Raw genomic sequence first — 16,510 nt, 5'->3', positions numbered from 1 at the left:
GCAGAGAATCCACCCATTTGGGTCGTGGTTTAGAGATACAGGTTTCCCTCTATTCCTGTGTATGGTAGTAGCCCCAAGTGAGTGAGATGCTAGAGAAGGGAATTAGGGTCTTTCTACTTTGCACACTAAACCTTGAGTTTCCCAGAGCAGTATCCACAATATTGGACGATGCTGGACTTATGGATGAAGGAAGAAATGGAAGCAACATTGGGAGTACTTGAAACTAATTTATTCACTGGGGGCTGGCACAGATCTTCGAAAGCTTCGCCCAGGTCCTCCACTTCCTCAGCTAGTTTCTGAGCTGTTCTCTCTTCACTTCTCCACACTCACAGTAGGGTATGTTGAAATGCTAAAACCTGGAGTATCACAGGCTGACCTTCCAGTAGAAAAAAGGGCTTCTTTGTGGGCTGGGAAGAGGCAGAGACCTAACATCCAGTACAGGCAGCGTAGGCACAGATCTCACACATGCCTGGGTCATAAGCGATGGCCTCTAGACAAGAGAAATGAGGTCTGGTGAGAACCAGCCAGCTTCCCATCTCCCAAACCTCTTGGCAACCAGCCCCCAGGAGAATCAAGTAGAGCTGAGCTCTCTGCCTCAAACAAGCTTACAAAGACACTGAAGCCAGCTAATCCAAGAGGAGCTTCTAAGCCAGCAAGGAGATACAGATAAGCCCAGTGGAGTACATGCTCCCAATCACTTTCTCCTTGGTGCCAAAAGCTGAAGCAGTGTGCTGGACCCACCAATCAGAGCTAAGCTTCTCCTCGGAGTCCCCCATGGCCCCCAAATTAGAGCACAGCTCTTTCTCAAGAGCACCAGTCAGAGAACTTCCCAGTGCTGCCAACAGAGAGAAAGCTACTCACCCAATCTCTGCAGAATCTGTTCTGCATTGGGTTCCTTGCACAGTGGCCTGAGTGCTTCTGGAAAATTAGCATAGCTGCAGAGCCTGGGAGCAACAGGCTCCCTTAGCATGGGTAAAAGCTTCCTGCGGCTGCCAAGCCTGGGCTCTGGGAGCTCCTCAAGGTCTTTAAGCTTCTTCACTGACTCCAGAGGAAAGGAGAACTCTCCATCCTGGAAGAGACAGTCAGAGCAGAGTATGAGGCCAGGCTGAGGCTGCCTGCTTCCCAGAAAACAGATTGGTATCTGTGCATGCAGTGAAAGGAGAGTTTCTGCTTGGCAGGGGGTGGGGGGAAGGTGGGGGGGGGGTGGCGTCAGTGTGCATCAGAGCTAGCACCTCTGACATTAAGCACAGTGGAGACCTTAGGTTCTGCATACTGCCCTCTGCAGAATGGAGACATGGGCATGGTGCTCCAAGGACACAGTATGTACCTCACCAAGAGCTGGTATGCTATTTTTATTTTTTGAGGAGGGTGATGCAGAGGCCAGGATCCAGGCATCATAGCTCCATATGGACTGCCCACATGAATGCCATGTGGTTGGGTGTTATACCCTCACTTCCAGCCTCTGGCCTAGTTTTTGTGTGAGAAGCAATGAAAGGCTTCCAGAGGGCTCTCCTAAACAGCAAGACCCATGCTGGGTGCCAGCTTGGGCCATGGCGGGGAGGAGGGGGGAGGGGGAGGGAAGAGTGGGGGGGGGAACCTTGCAAAGTAGATAGATAAGACTCATCTATCAGGACCTCCAAATGTCCATGTGATTCTTGGAACCCAGACAAATGCTCATGCTGAGCACAGGTCTCAGGAACAATGTTTGGATTTACACCGAGTTGCTTTAGGCCATGGCCTGTTGTGGAACCTTTCTGAGACTATTTCCTCCCGTTGTAAAATAGAAAGAATAATGATTAGTCTCCTGCACCCAGATTGCTGGTGGTTGCAGTGGGATTCGAGGGCAGGAGCAGATGGTCACTGCAGGCAATGTCATTCTCTTTGCCCAAACAGATGTTTCTCTCCTGTCTACCTGGATTCTCTCCTCTCCGGGTTTGGAGGGAAAGGTAACTGTGGCTGGCAGAACTGAAAAGGGGATCTTGCCTGGAAGCTGAAGCTACCAACTACCCATCATACCTCGGCCAAAAATGCCGAGCTTTCTTGGGAGAGTGGGCTGGGCCACATAGGAATGGGGACATACCTTCACCGTCACACTTCCTGCCAGGGTGGCCCAGGTCCCTAGGAGACACAGCGCAGAGAGCAGGCAGGTGTTCATGGCAGCAGTGCTCAGAGGAGAGATTTCGCCAGTACTGGACATTGGGGGCAAACAATGGGGCTTTTAAAGAGGCCTGGGTTACTCAGTAACCTTGAGCTTGTCAGAGGTGCATCTGCTGCCTGTCAGACCTCATCAGATAAGACCAAGGCCCCAGGAGATAAGAGATCAGTTGAGACTGGCAGAGTCCTGCCCCTCCCTGGGAACCACTTTGACCCACAGCTGGGCTGGGTCAGCATACTCTGGGGCCAGGCCTTGAAGACCCAACCCTGCACTTGAGAAAGGCCCAAACCTAGCCTAGGACAGTGACAACAGGGCAATCAGGTTGAGGGTAGGCAAGGGCAGGGCACCCAGGCAGGCACGGGGGAATTTCCTCTAAGGAGTGAGGGGAAATTCCTTTAAGGAAGATAGGTAGAGTGGCAGACCATTTTGTGAAGAGAGTGTAAGTCAGCCCAGAGGAAGGGAGTTTGGGATGTAGACAAAGCTGCAGACCCAGGAGGTTTCAGGTTGTGATTTTAGGGAGGGGTTTATCTTGGTCATTCCCGGGCCTGCCCTCAAATCCCACCTACTGTCCCATTTTGAGGTATGTGACTTGGGCAGACATTTTCCCATCTGTGATCCCCAGTGTCCCTGTGAAAGTCCAGGTAAGTACCTTGCCTGTGGGCCAATGCTATTGTTCTGAGAGTTAAATGTAGTTTTCATGAGTTTAGCTCAATGTCTGTCATCCAGGAAGCCCTCAGTAAAGGATCCCTTTGTTACATTTCCCTTCACAGGAGCTCCTGGCATGGCTCTGAGAGACAGCTGGCTGGCTGAGCCATGCTCCATCCTCATCCTGCGAGCCCACAGGCCTCTGTCTGGGATCACTAGTGGGCACTGGGCATGTGAGCGGAGCCCCTGGACCCAGGAGGAAGAACAGCAATGGGACTGCCATCTTACTATTCCATAAACCAGGCAGATGTTCAAAGACAAAGCAGGCAGCAATACTTGGACAGGAGAGTCAATACTGGAGAAGGCATAGGAGGGAGTAGAGCTGATGATAAGGGAACAAAGGGCCCAGTCAGGCAGGATCAGGGAGCATGAGGTTTTCCTGCACTGTCCTCAGTGCCAGATTGGACTTGCTCTCCTTGCTGGTGTACGCATGTGTACAAATGCCTGTGTCCATCAAAACACATGCATATGGAACTGAAGTGTGTGCTGTGTACACACTGAAGTGTTTGTCTGTGCATGATGATGTATATATACATTGAGGGATGTGTGTATCCATGTGTGACAAGGTATGTATGTGAATGCTTAAGAGGCATATTTTTTATGTGTGTATGTGTGTACATGTACCTGCAGAAGTCTCTGTCTGCAGTGTGTCCATTCTACCCTGGCCTCCATTAGCTGAGTGCACAGTGGGTTTGAGCATGAGCAAGGGCAGAGTTGGGTGAGGATGTGCAATAGAGGTGCAGGTCCAAGGATGTGGGGTGAAGGTGAGGCAGTGGTGTAGCAAAGGGGTCCACTAATGAGGGCGGGGTGGAAAGAAGGTAAGACTTGGCTCAAGAGTGAGCCAAGGTGGGGCTGGGTGGACTGGGATGGGCACAGCCTAGGTTCAAGGACTGGGATTGGAGGTGAGTTAGGGTGACACTGAGGTAGCAGCTAGAGATGGGAGTTTGGAGTGGGTTTGAGTTGGGGTTCTGATTACGATCTGGGTTAGAATGGAGCTGATGTGAGAACACAGGATTAGTCTGGAATCCAGGGAGGGGCAGCATCCAGTGGGGGCGGCTTGATGTGAGGACTAATGGATGGAGGTTGATTTGGTCTGGATTAGGGCTCCTTGTAGGGTGTGCAGTTGAAGAGGAAGTATGGTGGGGTGGGGTTTATGATCAGGGTTGGAACACAGATGACGTGGGAGGCTAAAGCTGGGCTTTGATTTGGCATTAAGGATGGGGCTGAGTGGGCCACTAAGGTCTGAAGGAACCCTTCCCATACTCACCCACTATGGTTCTTCAGTGCCCTCTCCCCAGGTGTGGCTGAGTGGGGGGTTATACAAGGGCTTTGGCTCCTGTTGCTTCTCCTTCCCACACCTCCTTACCAGGGTTTCCTGGTAAGAAGCAGGGACGGAGGGAACAGGACTGCAGAAGTGACATCACATCATGCTGTGGGAAAGAGGAAGTGGCTCCAAGGCCTTAGCCCTTCCCAACTTTACCTCTGACATTGGCTCTGGGAAATAGGAACCCACTCTTCTTCCCCAGTCCCCTCAGCTCCTTGCCCAGTCTGGTTCCTGGTAGTCTCAGGATCCAGGGTGTGAGCCTGGTAAACTCAAGGTTCTGAGAGGACCCTAAGATGCAGCTTCAGCTTCTGAAAATTAGAGACAGTATCAGCTCCCCTGAACATTTTAGATTTTCTAGAGAATATTCCTCGTCAAACTGGTCCCTGCAAGCCTGACTTCAGATCCTGTTCTCTTCTATCAAACACCTATCCAGACTGTCTGCCTTGCTCAGCATCCTGTGAACTGCTGGGAGCAAAGTGTGTGGAGACCCCAGGTCTGACCCAGTGACCAGAATGCTGAGTGTTCGTGGGGTCAGCAACATGGCAGGGTTTTTTGCCATGATGATACAGAGCTTATGCCAAGCTCTGGGTTGAGAAATTTTCAGTTGTGGAAACTGGACTCATCCCCAATTCATAGCTAACACTCACTCCAGTGCCTGACCTGGGCCAGGAGGTTAACATACTTGTGTGGGTCCCTTATTGTGGCTCTCATGTGCCCATTAGTTGGGTCCACTAAAGCTTAGTCCCCTCAGGCCTAACTCCATTTGCCTGTATGTCATAGGCCCAAGCTAACTTTAGCAGTAAGGCCTGGAATAGAGCCAGGTAGGAGCTTGCAGACTTACGGTTCTGGGTGACCTTGAAAGAGGTGTGGCCCACACTCCAAAGCCTCACCTTTAAAACTTGTAAATGGTTTTTTTAGAGGTTATAATAATCTCTGGTTTCTATAGGAACCTCTAGAAACCCACAAATGCTTACAGTAGACATTAGAATGAATTTGAACCTAGCAGCTCTAAGAATATGTAAGAAATAACTACAACCCATTTTATACATGGGTAAACTGAAGCTTAGAGGCTCAGAGAGGTCTAAGGGACCATGACTTTCTCAGGGTTGCACCTGTTGTATTCATTGTGTACTGTAAAAAGGCACGTGATCAATAGACAGCATAAGTATAGATACAAACGTGAGGCTATCTCAGTCCAGAATAGAATCCAGTTCTCTCAAATGCCAAAGAAAATTCTAAGTTTTCAACCCAGTCTACTACCCTACCTCCTATTTCATCTTCCTGGTACCAAACTCTTTGTTCCTCTTTTTTCCAGAAAAGGAAAAGAAAGGGGTGGCCATGGAGTCAGATCCTGTGAGGTGGGCCTATGATGCCCATTTTAGAGAAGAAAACCAAGGCTCTGAGTGATCAGCGTCACACACAGCAGGTGCTGACTTGGGATTGAAGACTGATGACCTGAGTCCAATTCAGGCTTCTTATGCTGAGATCCCTTCCCCACCCCAGGCCCCAGATGGGTCGGTTCCTGCCCTTGATGCTCTAGGGGCAGCTGTGGAGTGGATAGCAGGTGTGCCTACTTGTTTGCTCAACAGTACCATCCCCACAGTCTGGCATGGATGAGATGCAGAGAGCTCATTCACCATCTGCTCCCACTCCACAGAACAGCAGCTTCCTCCTCCTCCCTAACTCTGAGGCACAGCCACTGAAGCAACTTCACATCCTAAGGAGTACAGAGAAGTAGTCATAGCTGGAGCACCTGCCATGTGCCCCAGGAGCTCCTCCTGGAGCCCTGGGTTAGATGGGGAATAGGAGGTGAACACTGACTCCAAGGAGGCCATGAGTGGACAAGCCTGGGATAACAGGTCCCAGGGGCCAGGGTACCAGTTGCTTACCATGTGAGGGTGCCTTGGCCAATGAGAGCTTGGGACTGAAGGCTTCCGAGTGAAATGACCTATGGTAGAGTTGTGATGTAATGACCATGTAGCAGTGGGGTCAAGTGCACTCTCAGCCATGGGCTGTACATGTCCAGGAGGGAAGGGGTGCCCAAGGAGGGCACAAAGGATGCAGGGGAAGATAAGAGGCAGGAGTATCAGGTGACCGTGGCAATTTGGTTCCAAATAGAGGAGAAGGAAGGCCATTCCTTGGGATTAATATGTAGCACCAGGCTAGCTGCTCTTCAAATGGCTCAACACTCTGAGGTAAGAGGTTTTCATCTCCATCTTACAGATAAGGAAACTGAGGCTCAATGTCTTGCTCATATGGAATTCTAGCTCCTTTGCCTCCTAAGCCCACATTCTTTTCTACTTCAAGCATTGACTGTGTTGGCCCTTGGGGCTTGCAGGGTACATCTCCACCACAGTATCAGTCACCCTGGACCAGTTTCTGGGGGTGGAGGGAGGGTGAGAAAACTAGAATAGGACTGGAGATGGAGAAGGAAGAAGAATACATGATTGTGATCTAGCTCGGAGCGTGCTGCTTGAGTAGTGACAAGATCAGGGTGAGATAAGAAAAAGGAAGAATTTGTGCCAGACTTTGCAGGACCCAACTCTGACATGCCTGGGAACAAAGTTTGATCCTGATGAAGTGTCACCAATAAAAAAAGGACCTGGAAGTGGAGGAAGACGCTAATATGCCACCAAATTTGAATGAGGAGCCTTGGCCTCTGAGAGTCATCACCCTGACTCTGTAGCTCAATAGCATACAAGTACACAAGTCCTAGACACAACTGCATAGTCAGGAGCACACACAAGGTTCTATTCACAGTCTCACACAAGCTTATACCCACAGACTCTCATGGAACCAGAGGGTCACGCTTGTCTCTGGGCGCATCACTGAAGATGACAATTGTCCTGTATTTATTGCCTTTCTATATGGGACAAGAAAGTGCCTCCCAACCTGGGGACTGCACTATGAAGGCTACATTCAACCCATGAAGCCAGACACTCCTAGGTGTCTGTAATGCACGGACAGGGCAGGGAGGAAGAGGAAGGGGCAATCTGCCCCTGGGAAAAGCTGACCAGAATGAGGCAGGTTTGAGTTCTGTCCTATCCCTTACACTGGCAATGACCTTTGGGCAAATACTTCACCTCTCCAAATAGCAATGCCCAGCAGTAAAAGGCAGATAACAACACCGATCTCACCAGGCAGTTAGGAGTGCTAAGTCAGATAATGGTTGTCAAGTATGGGGCAGGGACCCGGCAAATGGTGGCAATAATCATAATGTTTGTGGCAGACGCTGTGAGTATGTGGAGACACTTAGGCCCACTCAGGCTCAGAGGCAAGGCAGGGGAGGGAAAGAAAGGTAGGTGGCTGTTTCAAACCACACCTGCAGAAACAGTGCCAGCCTCTATATCTGCTGGTCCTGAAAAGATGAGATCTAGGACTGGTGGAGTGATCTCCCCAGCCTAAGCTTTATTGTGTGTGTGTGGGGGGGGGGCGTGCACAGGGGGTGTCAGAAGGGCTAGGAGGAGCCCTAGCCAAGCAGCTGTAGGTAGGGTTAAGAACTAGAATGGCTCCTTGTCTTCTTCAGACAGTAGAGCTCTGACACTGGAGAGATTTTATATTGGAGAGATTCTGAGGGCTGGCACCCTGCTTTTCCTTGAGGCCTATAGAAACAAAGCATGGCCCCAAAGTAAAAGAATACTTCCTTAAGAGGGAGGGCAGAGTTGGCAGCTTGCCCCCTGGTGGCTACAGGCGCTCCCTGCAGCTTTCACTTTATAGGCCCTTTGCTGGGCATTCAAATAGGGCTGAAGATGGGGCAGAACTGTGGAGCTGCCTGGCCTGGGTCTGAAATGCAAGCTCTCCTTTTGCTATTACCTCTGTCAGGAACCAACCAGATGGTACTGGGCAAGTCAATTCATTGCTCTATAGTTCAGACTATTTGTAAGGTGAGGCTGGTAATAATAACGACAGCCCCAAGCAGTTACATGAAAGAGTAAATACAGTGACTTACATCATATGTTTGGGAAAAGTAACATCAGGTGCCTAATAAATGGTGGGTGCTGATTCTGACATCCAAGGCCCCTTGGCTTAGGCCATTGCTTGAGAGCTCAAAGCTGGAAACCGCCCTGGTTTTGATGAAGCCAAATGACTAATCACCTCTCCATCTCAAATGGAGACTGCAGGGAGAAAGCTCAAAATTGCTTTTGAAATACCTCTAGGAAGGCACCGGCATGGAAAAGCATGTCAGAATGCCACCACGGCTGCTTTTTGTAGCTTTTGGTTGTCGTCTGCCTCCACCTAAGGGAAGTGTTTCCCAAACATGTATCTTCCTTCAGACACCCCACGCTCAGTAGTGAGAGACTCAGGAGATACCTAGAGGCAGATACATTCAGAGGCCTATGTCCATCACGGATTGGTAGTTTACATTTAAAATTTCCATATTTTTTTGCCAGGCGCTGGTGGCTCACACCTGTAATCCTAGCTACTCAGGAGGCTGAGATCTGAGGATCACAGTTCAAAGCCAGCCGGGGCAGGAAAGTCCATGAGACTCATCTCCAATTAACCACCAGAAAACCGGAAGTGGCTCTATGGCTCAAGCAGTAGAGTGCTTGCCTTGAGCTGAAAAGCTCAGGGACAGCATCCAGGCCCAGAGGTCAAGCCCTACAACTGACCAAAAAAAAAAAAAAAAAAAATCCCATTGTCTCTTACTTCTTCTAAGTTGTTCTTCCTCTTCCATAAAATGAAGCAAGAACAGTACTACATCATCAGGCCTTTGTGTAGATGAAATGAAAATGTACACTGGAAATTTTAAGTTGCTGACATGTAAATGGCATTTTCCATTTGTCTCTAATTTTTCCCTAAGTAGCTGTGTGACTTGAAACAAGTCACTTCTTTGGGTCTCAATGTTCTCAACAACACAATGTGAGGTTATGTGAGCAGCTTCCTAGGGCCTCTGCAAGCTTGAAACTTTCAAGACAGTTCTGCACTTCTAGGGCATTTCCATTCAGGTACCCACCTGAGTGCTGATGCTACCATGGCATTTGCAGGATTTGCCACGGGTCACATTTATAAATGTGACATTTTTCAAGTGTCATGTTAAAGCCTTGAGAAATAAACATTAAGCTTAATGATTTCGCCATTTTCTTTGATCTGGGGAGGTATGTGCTACAGATAAATGAGAATCAGCACAAGGTGACCACATTTGTCTTCTACTACAGGCCTTCCAAGTGACTAGTAATCATGAAAACTGACCTGTGATGGGAGTAATGCAAGCTTTAGCGCCCAAGAGGGACTCCCTACCTCCCTTTCTGTGAGTAGTCATTACTCACTTGGGAAACCTTCCTTTTAGGAGGTAAAAGGCAATGAACTCCAGAGTCAGACCCAAACTGTATTATTACAGATCCACTACTAGCTGTGTTGAATTGTAAATGCAGTTAAGTTAATGCTCTTGGGATTTCCCAATCTCAGATTCTGAACCTGGTGGAAAACTCCCCTTTTGGGTGAGACAGATTCCGGGTTAAATTCCACCTCCCCTGTGTGCCAGTCTTCCATTGCTGAGCTGCACAAAACTTGTTCCCACAACAGTAAGACCAGGCTTGGCATCATTAGTCTCCACCACTCAGGGAAGGCTTGTGCTTCAGTAGCAACCCCCAACACTTCTCCCACTGCAAGCCATAACCCCTTTGCTAATCCAGTTCCTATGCTAATCTACCTTCTAGCTCTGGCTCAAAGCATTAGTATCAATGGAAAGACCTTCCACTATCAGTGCCAGGCACCTCCAAGAGTCCAAATAGTTTATTCGCGCCCCAAAGCTTTCCTAAACCAATGTCCATGTTCTCAACACAATCTAACCCCTTATCAAAAGAATCCCACCTTGCCAGGGAGTATTTCCGGAGTAGATTCCCTAACCACCTTCTCTGGATTGGCACTTTGTCCCTGTTCTGGGAAAATCTGCACCCCTAAGGGCAGAATTGTGGCTTCCTCCTTTCTGGGATTCTCACAGAAGGCCTTGTCACAGCATATTTGTTCTGCAAATGTTAAGCTCTACAGTCACCTTTTAGAAACCAGCTCTCTGGGAAGGCAGTGTTGGGACAAGGCTAGAAGCAAGTGTAAGCGGCATGATAGGAATTCCCTTGATAACAGGATCCTGTAAAAAAACAAACACATGATGCCTGGAGTCAAACCTAAGTCTTCTTACTTGTCAATCAAAGAATCTGGACAGATGACTACACCTCTGTCTCACACCTGCAGAGTGACAGCCACAATATCTACTCAGAAAAGTACCGGAACACACTGAATATGCTATAGGTGCTGTTGTAAATGTTTAAACAGACTGATCAGTGCAACCTCATTCCAATTCTAGGAAGTGTTACTCTCACTTTATAGGCACTGGAAATGAAGAAAATGAACTCAGAGGTTAAATATCTTCCTCAAGTTCACAGAAGTAATGAGATGTAAAGTGAACAACCACAGACACTGTTCTGAGGCAGTATTTTGTGAGACACAACTGTCCACTGCTTGAGGGCTCTGGGGCTGACCATGGGTTTCTGAATTTGAACTAGCTCCAGTCTGATTCTCTCAAATGGAATGCAGCGAATGATGCAGAACAACCAGAGTTGCAAATAGATTTAATATATTTATTTTAAGTGCCATTCATGCATATCAGTTCTGGCAGCAACAATCCTAATGACACTTGGAATATTTCTTTACAGCACTAAACAGTTACAAAGAATGGGTGCCGTTCATCATAGAGGCAGAATATGAAATCGTGCAATAGCAAAACTGTAGAAACATTAAAACACTGACTGTCCAATAGCAGTACAGAGAGCAGGTTGTGTTTGCACAAAAAGCCAATGCATTTTCATCACATATATACAATATAGATATGTACACATCACCCTCTGAATGAACAATATCAAAATACTCTTTTCCATTTGAAAGTATCCCCAGATCGATTCCCTCCCATTTCAAAGGACATTTGAGACAGACGTATTTACAGAAACACACATGAATACATTTACATTTCAAAAACTTCCACAAATGCCAGTCGGATTATTTTCCTGGACAGAGTGCCCCATTTAATTACATGCATTTATTATTCTCTAGTCAATTTAAGTCCAAGACAGAACTTGCTCTGCATTAGTAAACTAACAATAGAAATGGCCACTAGAGGGACTCTCTGCATTTCATCAGCCAACCCTGTCTGGTCAAGGCTCACAGAGAAGGCCTGTCCTGGGACCATTGGAGGCCAAAGTCAGCAGATGGGTTTGGGTGGAGACTTGGCCTCCAGTGCCATTCTTGGTAAGTTGAAATACTTAAAAAAAATATTGATTACTGCAAATCAGTAAGTGATTGACAAATGAGAAATCAGCGTCATACAATTTGTTGTTTTTTTTTAGCGTCATACAATTTGTAAAATCATGATCAGTAGTTCTACTCAACTCATTCAGTTTAAGAGACTGCATTCCAATACCCCAATTCTTTAAAGTGCACATTGCTACCCAAGCAATTCAGAAAGCTTCAAAGTAGCAATTTCAATATCTAGAAAACAGTGACTTGAGTAGACTACTGAACACCCCCTTCAAGCTTTTACTCTGCAGGCTGTCCTCTCATCTTGCCTTGATCCTTCTTAGAGGCATCTGTTGGTTGCCTTCCCAGAATCCTCTCATTTTCACTAATCCAAAGGGCTGCAACTGAGCTTTTTCATACCAAGCAGGGTCCAAGCAACAAAGAAACATAAAGCTCTTCCCTCCTCCCAAATCTCACCAGCCTTTACTATGGCTGGCTTCCCAGTGATTCATTCAAGGAAACACTCCATTAAGACACATACAAAAACATATGGGTACACATATGCATACACACATACATACACACACACTCACATACACAAAGATGACTATTTCAAGTAGAGATTACTTAACCACAGAATCACTAAGGCTAAGTAAAATGATTTAGCATGGCTGATAAGAGAGACCAGAGCTGGTAATAAACAACCAGTGAGTAGTTATTCCTCTTTGATTTGATAGAACCTATTAATCCATTAAAACAGAAAGATTTTCTCTTGAGAATCAATTCAAAACCTATTCATTAGGGAAATAATCTCATTCATTCTAGCTTTACTGTAGAATTAAGAAAATCAATCCATGTAGAATAACTGTGATACAACATGAAATAAAACAACTAAAAACCACCCCCAAAAGGTAGGCTTCATTCCAAATGAAGTGGCCAAATGTCACGTATACACAGACACACAGAAAGGAATAGCAAGCAGGCCGCTTACTAATTGCACCACAGACTGAGGCAAATCAAATCTGGGTATATAGCTCTACTCTTCTTTCAGTGCTATTTAAACAGAAAGAGGCTAAGTGCGGAAACTTCCTTTATAAACCTGTCCTGATGTTCTCTTACTCAGATGGATTGATTCAATTCCAGAAAAAAAAAATCCTTTGAATCTAAGTCCCAATCTGCAGGAATGCTAAGAGAGAGGGGAGGGGGAGAGTCAGGGAAGGAGGGAGGGAAAGAGAGAAATATACTCACCTGGTAAAGAAGTGGTGATACAAAGACTGATACAATGTCCCTCTGATTGTCTTGTCTGTAAACTCTTATCAAGAAAAATTATTCTATGCTTTCAGACACCACACTTCTTACTGAACCCAATAGGAGCTGAGCATTCACAGAAGGTAGTAATAAATATTAAAATAACACTTTTGGACAATAAATATATAAGCAAATGTGGAAGCATTGATTTGTTTATGAGCCAAGCAATACTCAGCTTCTAATCAGCCAAACATTTCAGAACTGTCATAATTCAGATTTAAGAAACAGACATTGACAAGGTAACAATATTTCTATAATTTCCCCAAGCAGCAAAACAAATTTGGTCAGTTCTTCTTCATACAGCTCAGGAACAACATGCCCCTCTGGATTGTTTGGAGAGTATCGAACTCTGGGTTCCTAGACTTACTGGGTAGAATTCATTATTACTTACATTTCTGAAAGAGATTAAAAGGGAACTAGGCTCTGGAGAAAATCTATTTCCTTTCGGTTCTAAGCATCAGTTAAAAGCATCCTGCAGAAAATAGCCTCAAAAGGAACAAAACTGATAATAGCGTTCTTTTCAAGACATGACAATCCAATTAGAAAAAAAACTGAAGCCTTTCAGTAATGTTTGTACACATATTTACACATATGCATCTATAAACTGCTTGCAGCAAAATAGGTTCTGTCTGAAAAATCAGTCTGGCACTTGTGGTTAACATCAAACTGACACAAATATGCAAAAAGCCGTTCAAATCACACAACAGTTAGGAGCTACATAGGGCAGTTGGCAGGGAGACAAACATGTAGTACTTGTTTGAGTCAGATAAAAGCAGTAAGTTATCCAGCTAAAATCTTTTTGATTGTCTTCAAAAGAAATCTTGGTAACATTAGCAAAGTGATTATCAACTTTGTTTACTCAACTGGATTTCTTAAACTTTTCCCTTCACTGCACTGCACAGAAAGGTGATGTTGGGGTCTGTTGCCCTGCAGAAACAAGCTCTACACAATTGAATCCCAATCAAAGTCGTCTTGGATGTCATCTGGAGGCAGGGAGCGCCGCATCTGAAAGGCTTGGGAAGGCATCATGTGCTGCTGGCTCATGGCTCCGTGATGGCCTGGGAAGAATAGGGAAACACCAATAGTGATTGGGTAGAAACAAAAGTTAGAAATGAACTAACCCCTACTAAGCATTTCCTATGTACCAATACATAGCACATATTATGTATAGGTTCATGGGATAATATGTGCTATGAAGCAGTTCTGAGCCTTACCCTGTAGGTAAGGGGGATCCTTAAGAGGATGAACAAAAAGCTGGTCGTGATAGTACACACCTAAAATCCCAAACCTAGCACTGGGGAGAAGGATTCTGAGTTTGAGGCCAGGCTGAGCTATAAAGCAAGACCTTATCGTCCCACACACAAAAACATGAGCAAGTCATAAAACTAGTGAAGGTGCAAGATAAGGTCTGAACATAGTTTACCTGACTCCAAAAACCATGCTCTTTTTACTATACTGGGCTGTATGAGTAAAGTGTTGATGCAACTATTTCTCTCAGGATCTACTGGACTCCAACATATGCTTTAGTAACTTCAAGTAGCTCACATAAAAATGGTGAACAGGAGAATGATGGCTATTTGTCACCAAAGTCAGACTGGACCATACTAATTCTTCCCCAGAAGATAATTTTTGGGCCACTATGTAAAAGCAAGTGAACAGAAAACATCAACACAGTAGATCACAGTGAACTATGAAGAGTATCTAGTCCAAGATGCTCATTTTCCCACATTCTTCTTGATTCACTCTGGCTCTGTAGGTACTTCACAGTCTCAAGGCATTCTGCCTTTGTCTCCACACTTCAGAGACCCCTTCTAAACAGTTTGTTCTTTTTTTAAAAAAAAAATCAGTATTTACTCATAGCATTCATTCTTTTCCTAGAACTTAAGCTTTAACTGTTGAAGAATTTTTACTGTATTTACTGTTTTGTTAGTATACTGAACAGAAAATTTCAAGTAGTCTCATCTAATTATTTTTTCTCATAAACACTTTAGTGTACAATTGCATGAAATGCAAGGCTTTCACAATATCGCAGTGCAGCAGAAATGCCTGCACATCTGTCTCCGATTTAACAAAAACTTACAACTTCCTCATTTTTGTGATTCCCAATATAACCCCAATTTGGTCCTCCTAACTTCAAGATTTGGATGGTATCCCTAGCTCCTTTTACTGACAGAAATAACACTGGAGTCAGAAATTGGGTAACTGGTAGCCTGCCTAGTTTCATTAACTATTAAGTAATGAAACAACAAGATTCAAACCTGGCAATTTGAATTAACCATCATATATTATGCTATCTACAAATTACTAGTGAGTGCAGATAACAGATACATCTCTTCCCTGTTATCTAGAAACAGGCCACATGGTTCCAACTCCTTCTCTACTGTGGGTACACAGTTCTTTCAGGGTTTTTAGTACCTCTACCACTGTACATTACTTTCTGTCTTTTCCTCAGATAGCTCAAGGGAAGGATATGTGGTATATGAGGCAAGCAATCCACCACTGAGTCACCTTCCCAGTCCTGATATGTGGTATATGAGAAAAATAAACTGAATCTAGACCAGGACATAAATCTTGAATTAGCCACTTGTCAAACTGGATGGTCTAGGCAGCGTCTTTCTTTCTGATCCTCTATTTCCTCATCCAGGTGATCCTTGAGACCCCCTCCCAGTTCTAACAATGAGCCCTTGTCTCCTGGCTAAATGTAAGACATATATTCAGGAACCTTGGGGAAAAAAGTTCACAAACTAGTTAATTCTTAAAACTTACTGTCTCTGTAAGGAACCTCTCTAGAAACCACTGTTGAAATAGTCCTAGTGGAGCAATTCTACTTGAATGAATACAGCAATACATACACACACTCACTCATTCACTCTACCTGCCATTGTTGTTCCCGGAGTGCTGAGTGCCTGTGGGATGTGAGGATAACCAGGGGGTGGCATCACTGAAGGAGGAAGATTTTGCCTAGAGTCTATGTACAAATTTCCTAATCAGATTTAAAAGCAAAAAGAAAGAAAACATGTCACCATAAATAAAATAAATGAAGTGTTAAAACACTAACAGAATCCCCTTTATAATAAAAAAAGTATGGTCCAAAGACCACAAAAACAAACAAACAAACAAAAAAACCATTAAACAGAACTGTTGTCTAAAATAAAACGAAGCAGGTGAGGTGGAAGGGCTGGCTTTTTGAACAAGGTGAGCATACTGGTATTAACTGCGGCGCTGCCATTAATTCTCTAGCTAACAGGTAAGTTATGTCTACTGTTGTCACATGAAGCATTACATTTCAAAAGTATTTAAAAGTATTTCCATATATATAACTTCATCTGACCTCACACTAAGCCCACAGGAGGATGAAAGAAGAACAATCCCTACTCTACAGGGAACTGAAGTCAGCAAAGCTTACCTAACGTCCAAATATATGCAATTTTTGACAGAATAAGGTTTAGAATCCAGATCTCCTACATCATAAGCCTTCTACTACTGCTTACATCTCTATTGCACTGATCCCCTCACTCTGAAAGTAGCCTAAACATGTGTGCTCTAGTCAGTTAACAAAGTGAGTGGGAGGCACAATGTAATAGTAACTATCTATACAAGGAACTAAAGTGATTTAAAAACGTATACCATTCAAATGGATCATGGATTTCATTCAAATAGTACTTCAGATGGTTCTTAATATATTTTTATCCATAGGAGCCATCCAGTTTAATAGCTTTAAAATGTCAATGACATTGTTTAATGATATAAAACAGGAGGGAAATAAACATCATGAACTCTTCCTCAGTAAC

General features: G+C 45.1%; 2 protein-coding genes across 6 annotated transcripts in view; both read right to left on the bottom strand.

Annotated features, from left to right (window-relative positions):
* Positions 1–207: 207 nt before the first annotated feature.
* On the bottom strand, positions 208–2,212 carry LOC138823604 (guanylin-like). Its single transcript, XM_070017003.1, has 3 exons — positions 2,081–2,212; positions 862–1,069; positions 208–490 (listed from the first exon to the last, which is right to left on the bottom strand). Exons 1-3 carry the CDS (start codon positions 2,195–2,197, stop codon positions 426–428), a joined length of 390 nt encoding a protein of 129 aa, XP_069873104.1. The 5' UTR covers positions 2,198–2,212; the 3' UTR covers positions 208–425.
* Positions 2,213–10,745: 8,533 nt separating this feature from the next.
* Foxj3 (forkhead box J3) overlaps positions 10,746–16,510 on the bottom strand; it is a 100,508-nt gene continuing 94,743 nt past the window's right edge. For all 5 annotated transcript variants that reach the window (XM_070017182.1, XM_070017180.1, XM_070017184.1 and 2 more), the window contains 2 exons: positions 15,595–15,702; positions 10,746–13,777 (listed from right to left, as the gene is read on the bottom strand). In XM_070017182.1, coding sequence (XP_069873283.1) covers positions 13,662–13,777; positions 15,595–15,702 — 224 coding nt within the window. In that variant the 3' untranslated portion in view covers positions 10,746–13,661. The remainder of the gene's footprint in view (positions 13,778–15,594; positions 15,703–16,510) is intronic.

The sequence above is a fragment of the Dipodomys merriami genome, unplaced genomic scaffold (assembly GCF_024711535.1).
Source record: "Dipodomys merriami isolate MVZ:Mamm:240054 unplaced genomic scaffold, mDipMer1.0.p SCAF_121, whole genome shotgun sequence".
Lineage (NCBI taxonomy): Eukaryota > Metazoa > Chordata > Mammalia > Rodentia > Heteromyidae > Dipodomys > Dipodomys merriami.
Note: the sequence above shows the minus strand (reverse complement) of the source record. Positions and strands in the feature narration are given on the sequence as shown.

Excerpts from the sequence above, each read along its gene's own strand:
- LOC138823604 (XM_070017003.1), bottom strand. The coding sequence starts at position 2,197 with ATGTCCAGTACTGGCGAAATCTCTCCTCTGAGCACTGCTGCCATGAAC. Across the intron at positions 1,070-2,080 it reads CAGGAAGTGTGACGGTGAAG|GATGGAGAGTTCTCCTTTCC; the intron begins GTATGTCCCCAT and ends TGTCTCTTCCAG. Across the intron at positions 491-861 it reads ACAGATTCTGCAGAGATTGG|AGGCCATCGCTTATGACCCA; the intron begins GTGAGTAGCTTT and ends TCTCTTGTCTAG.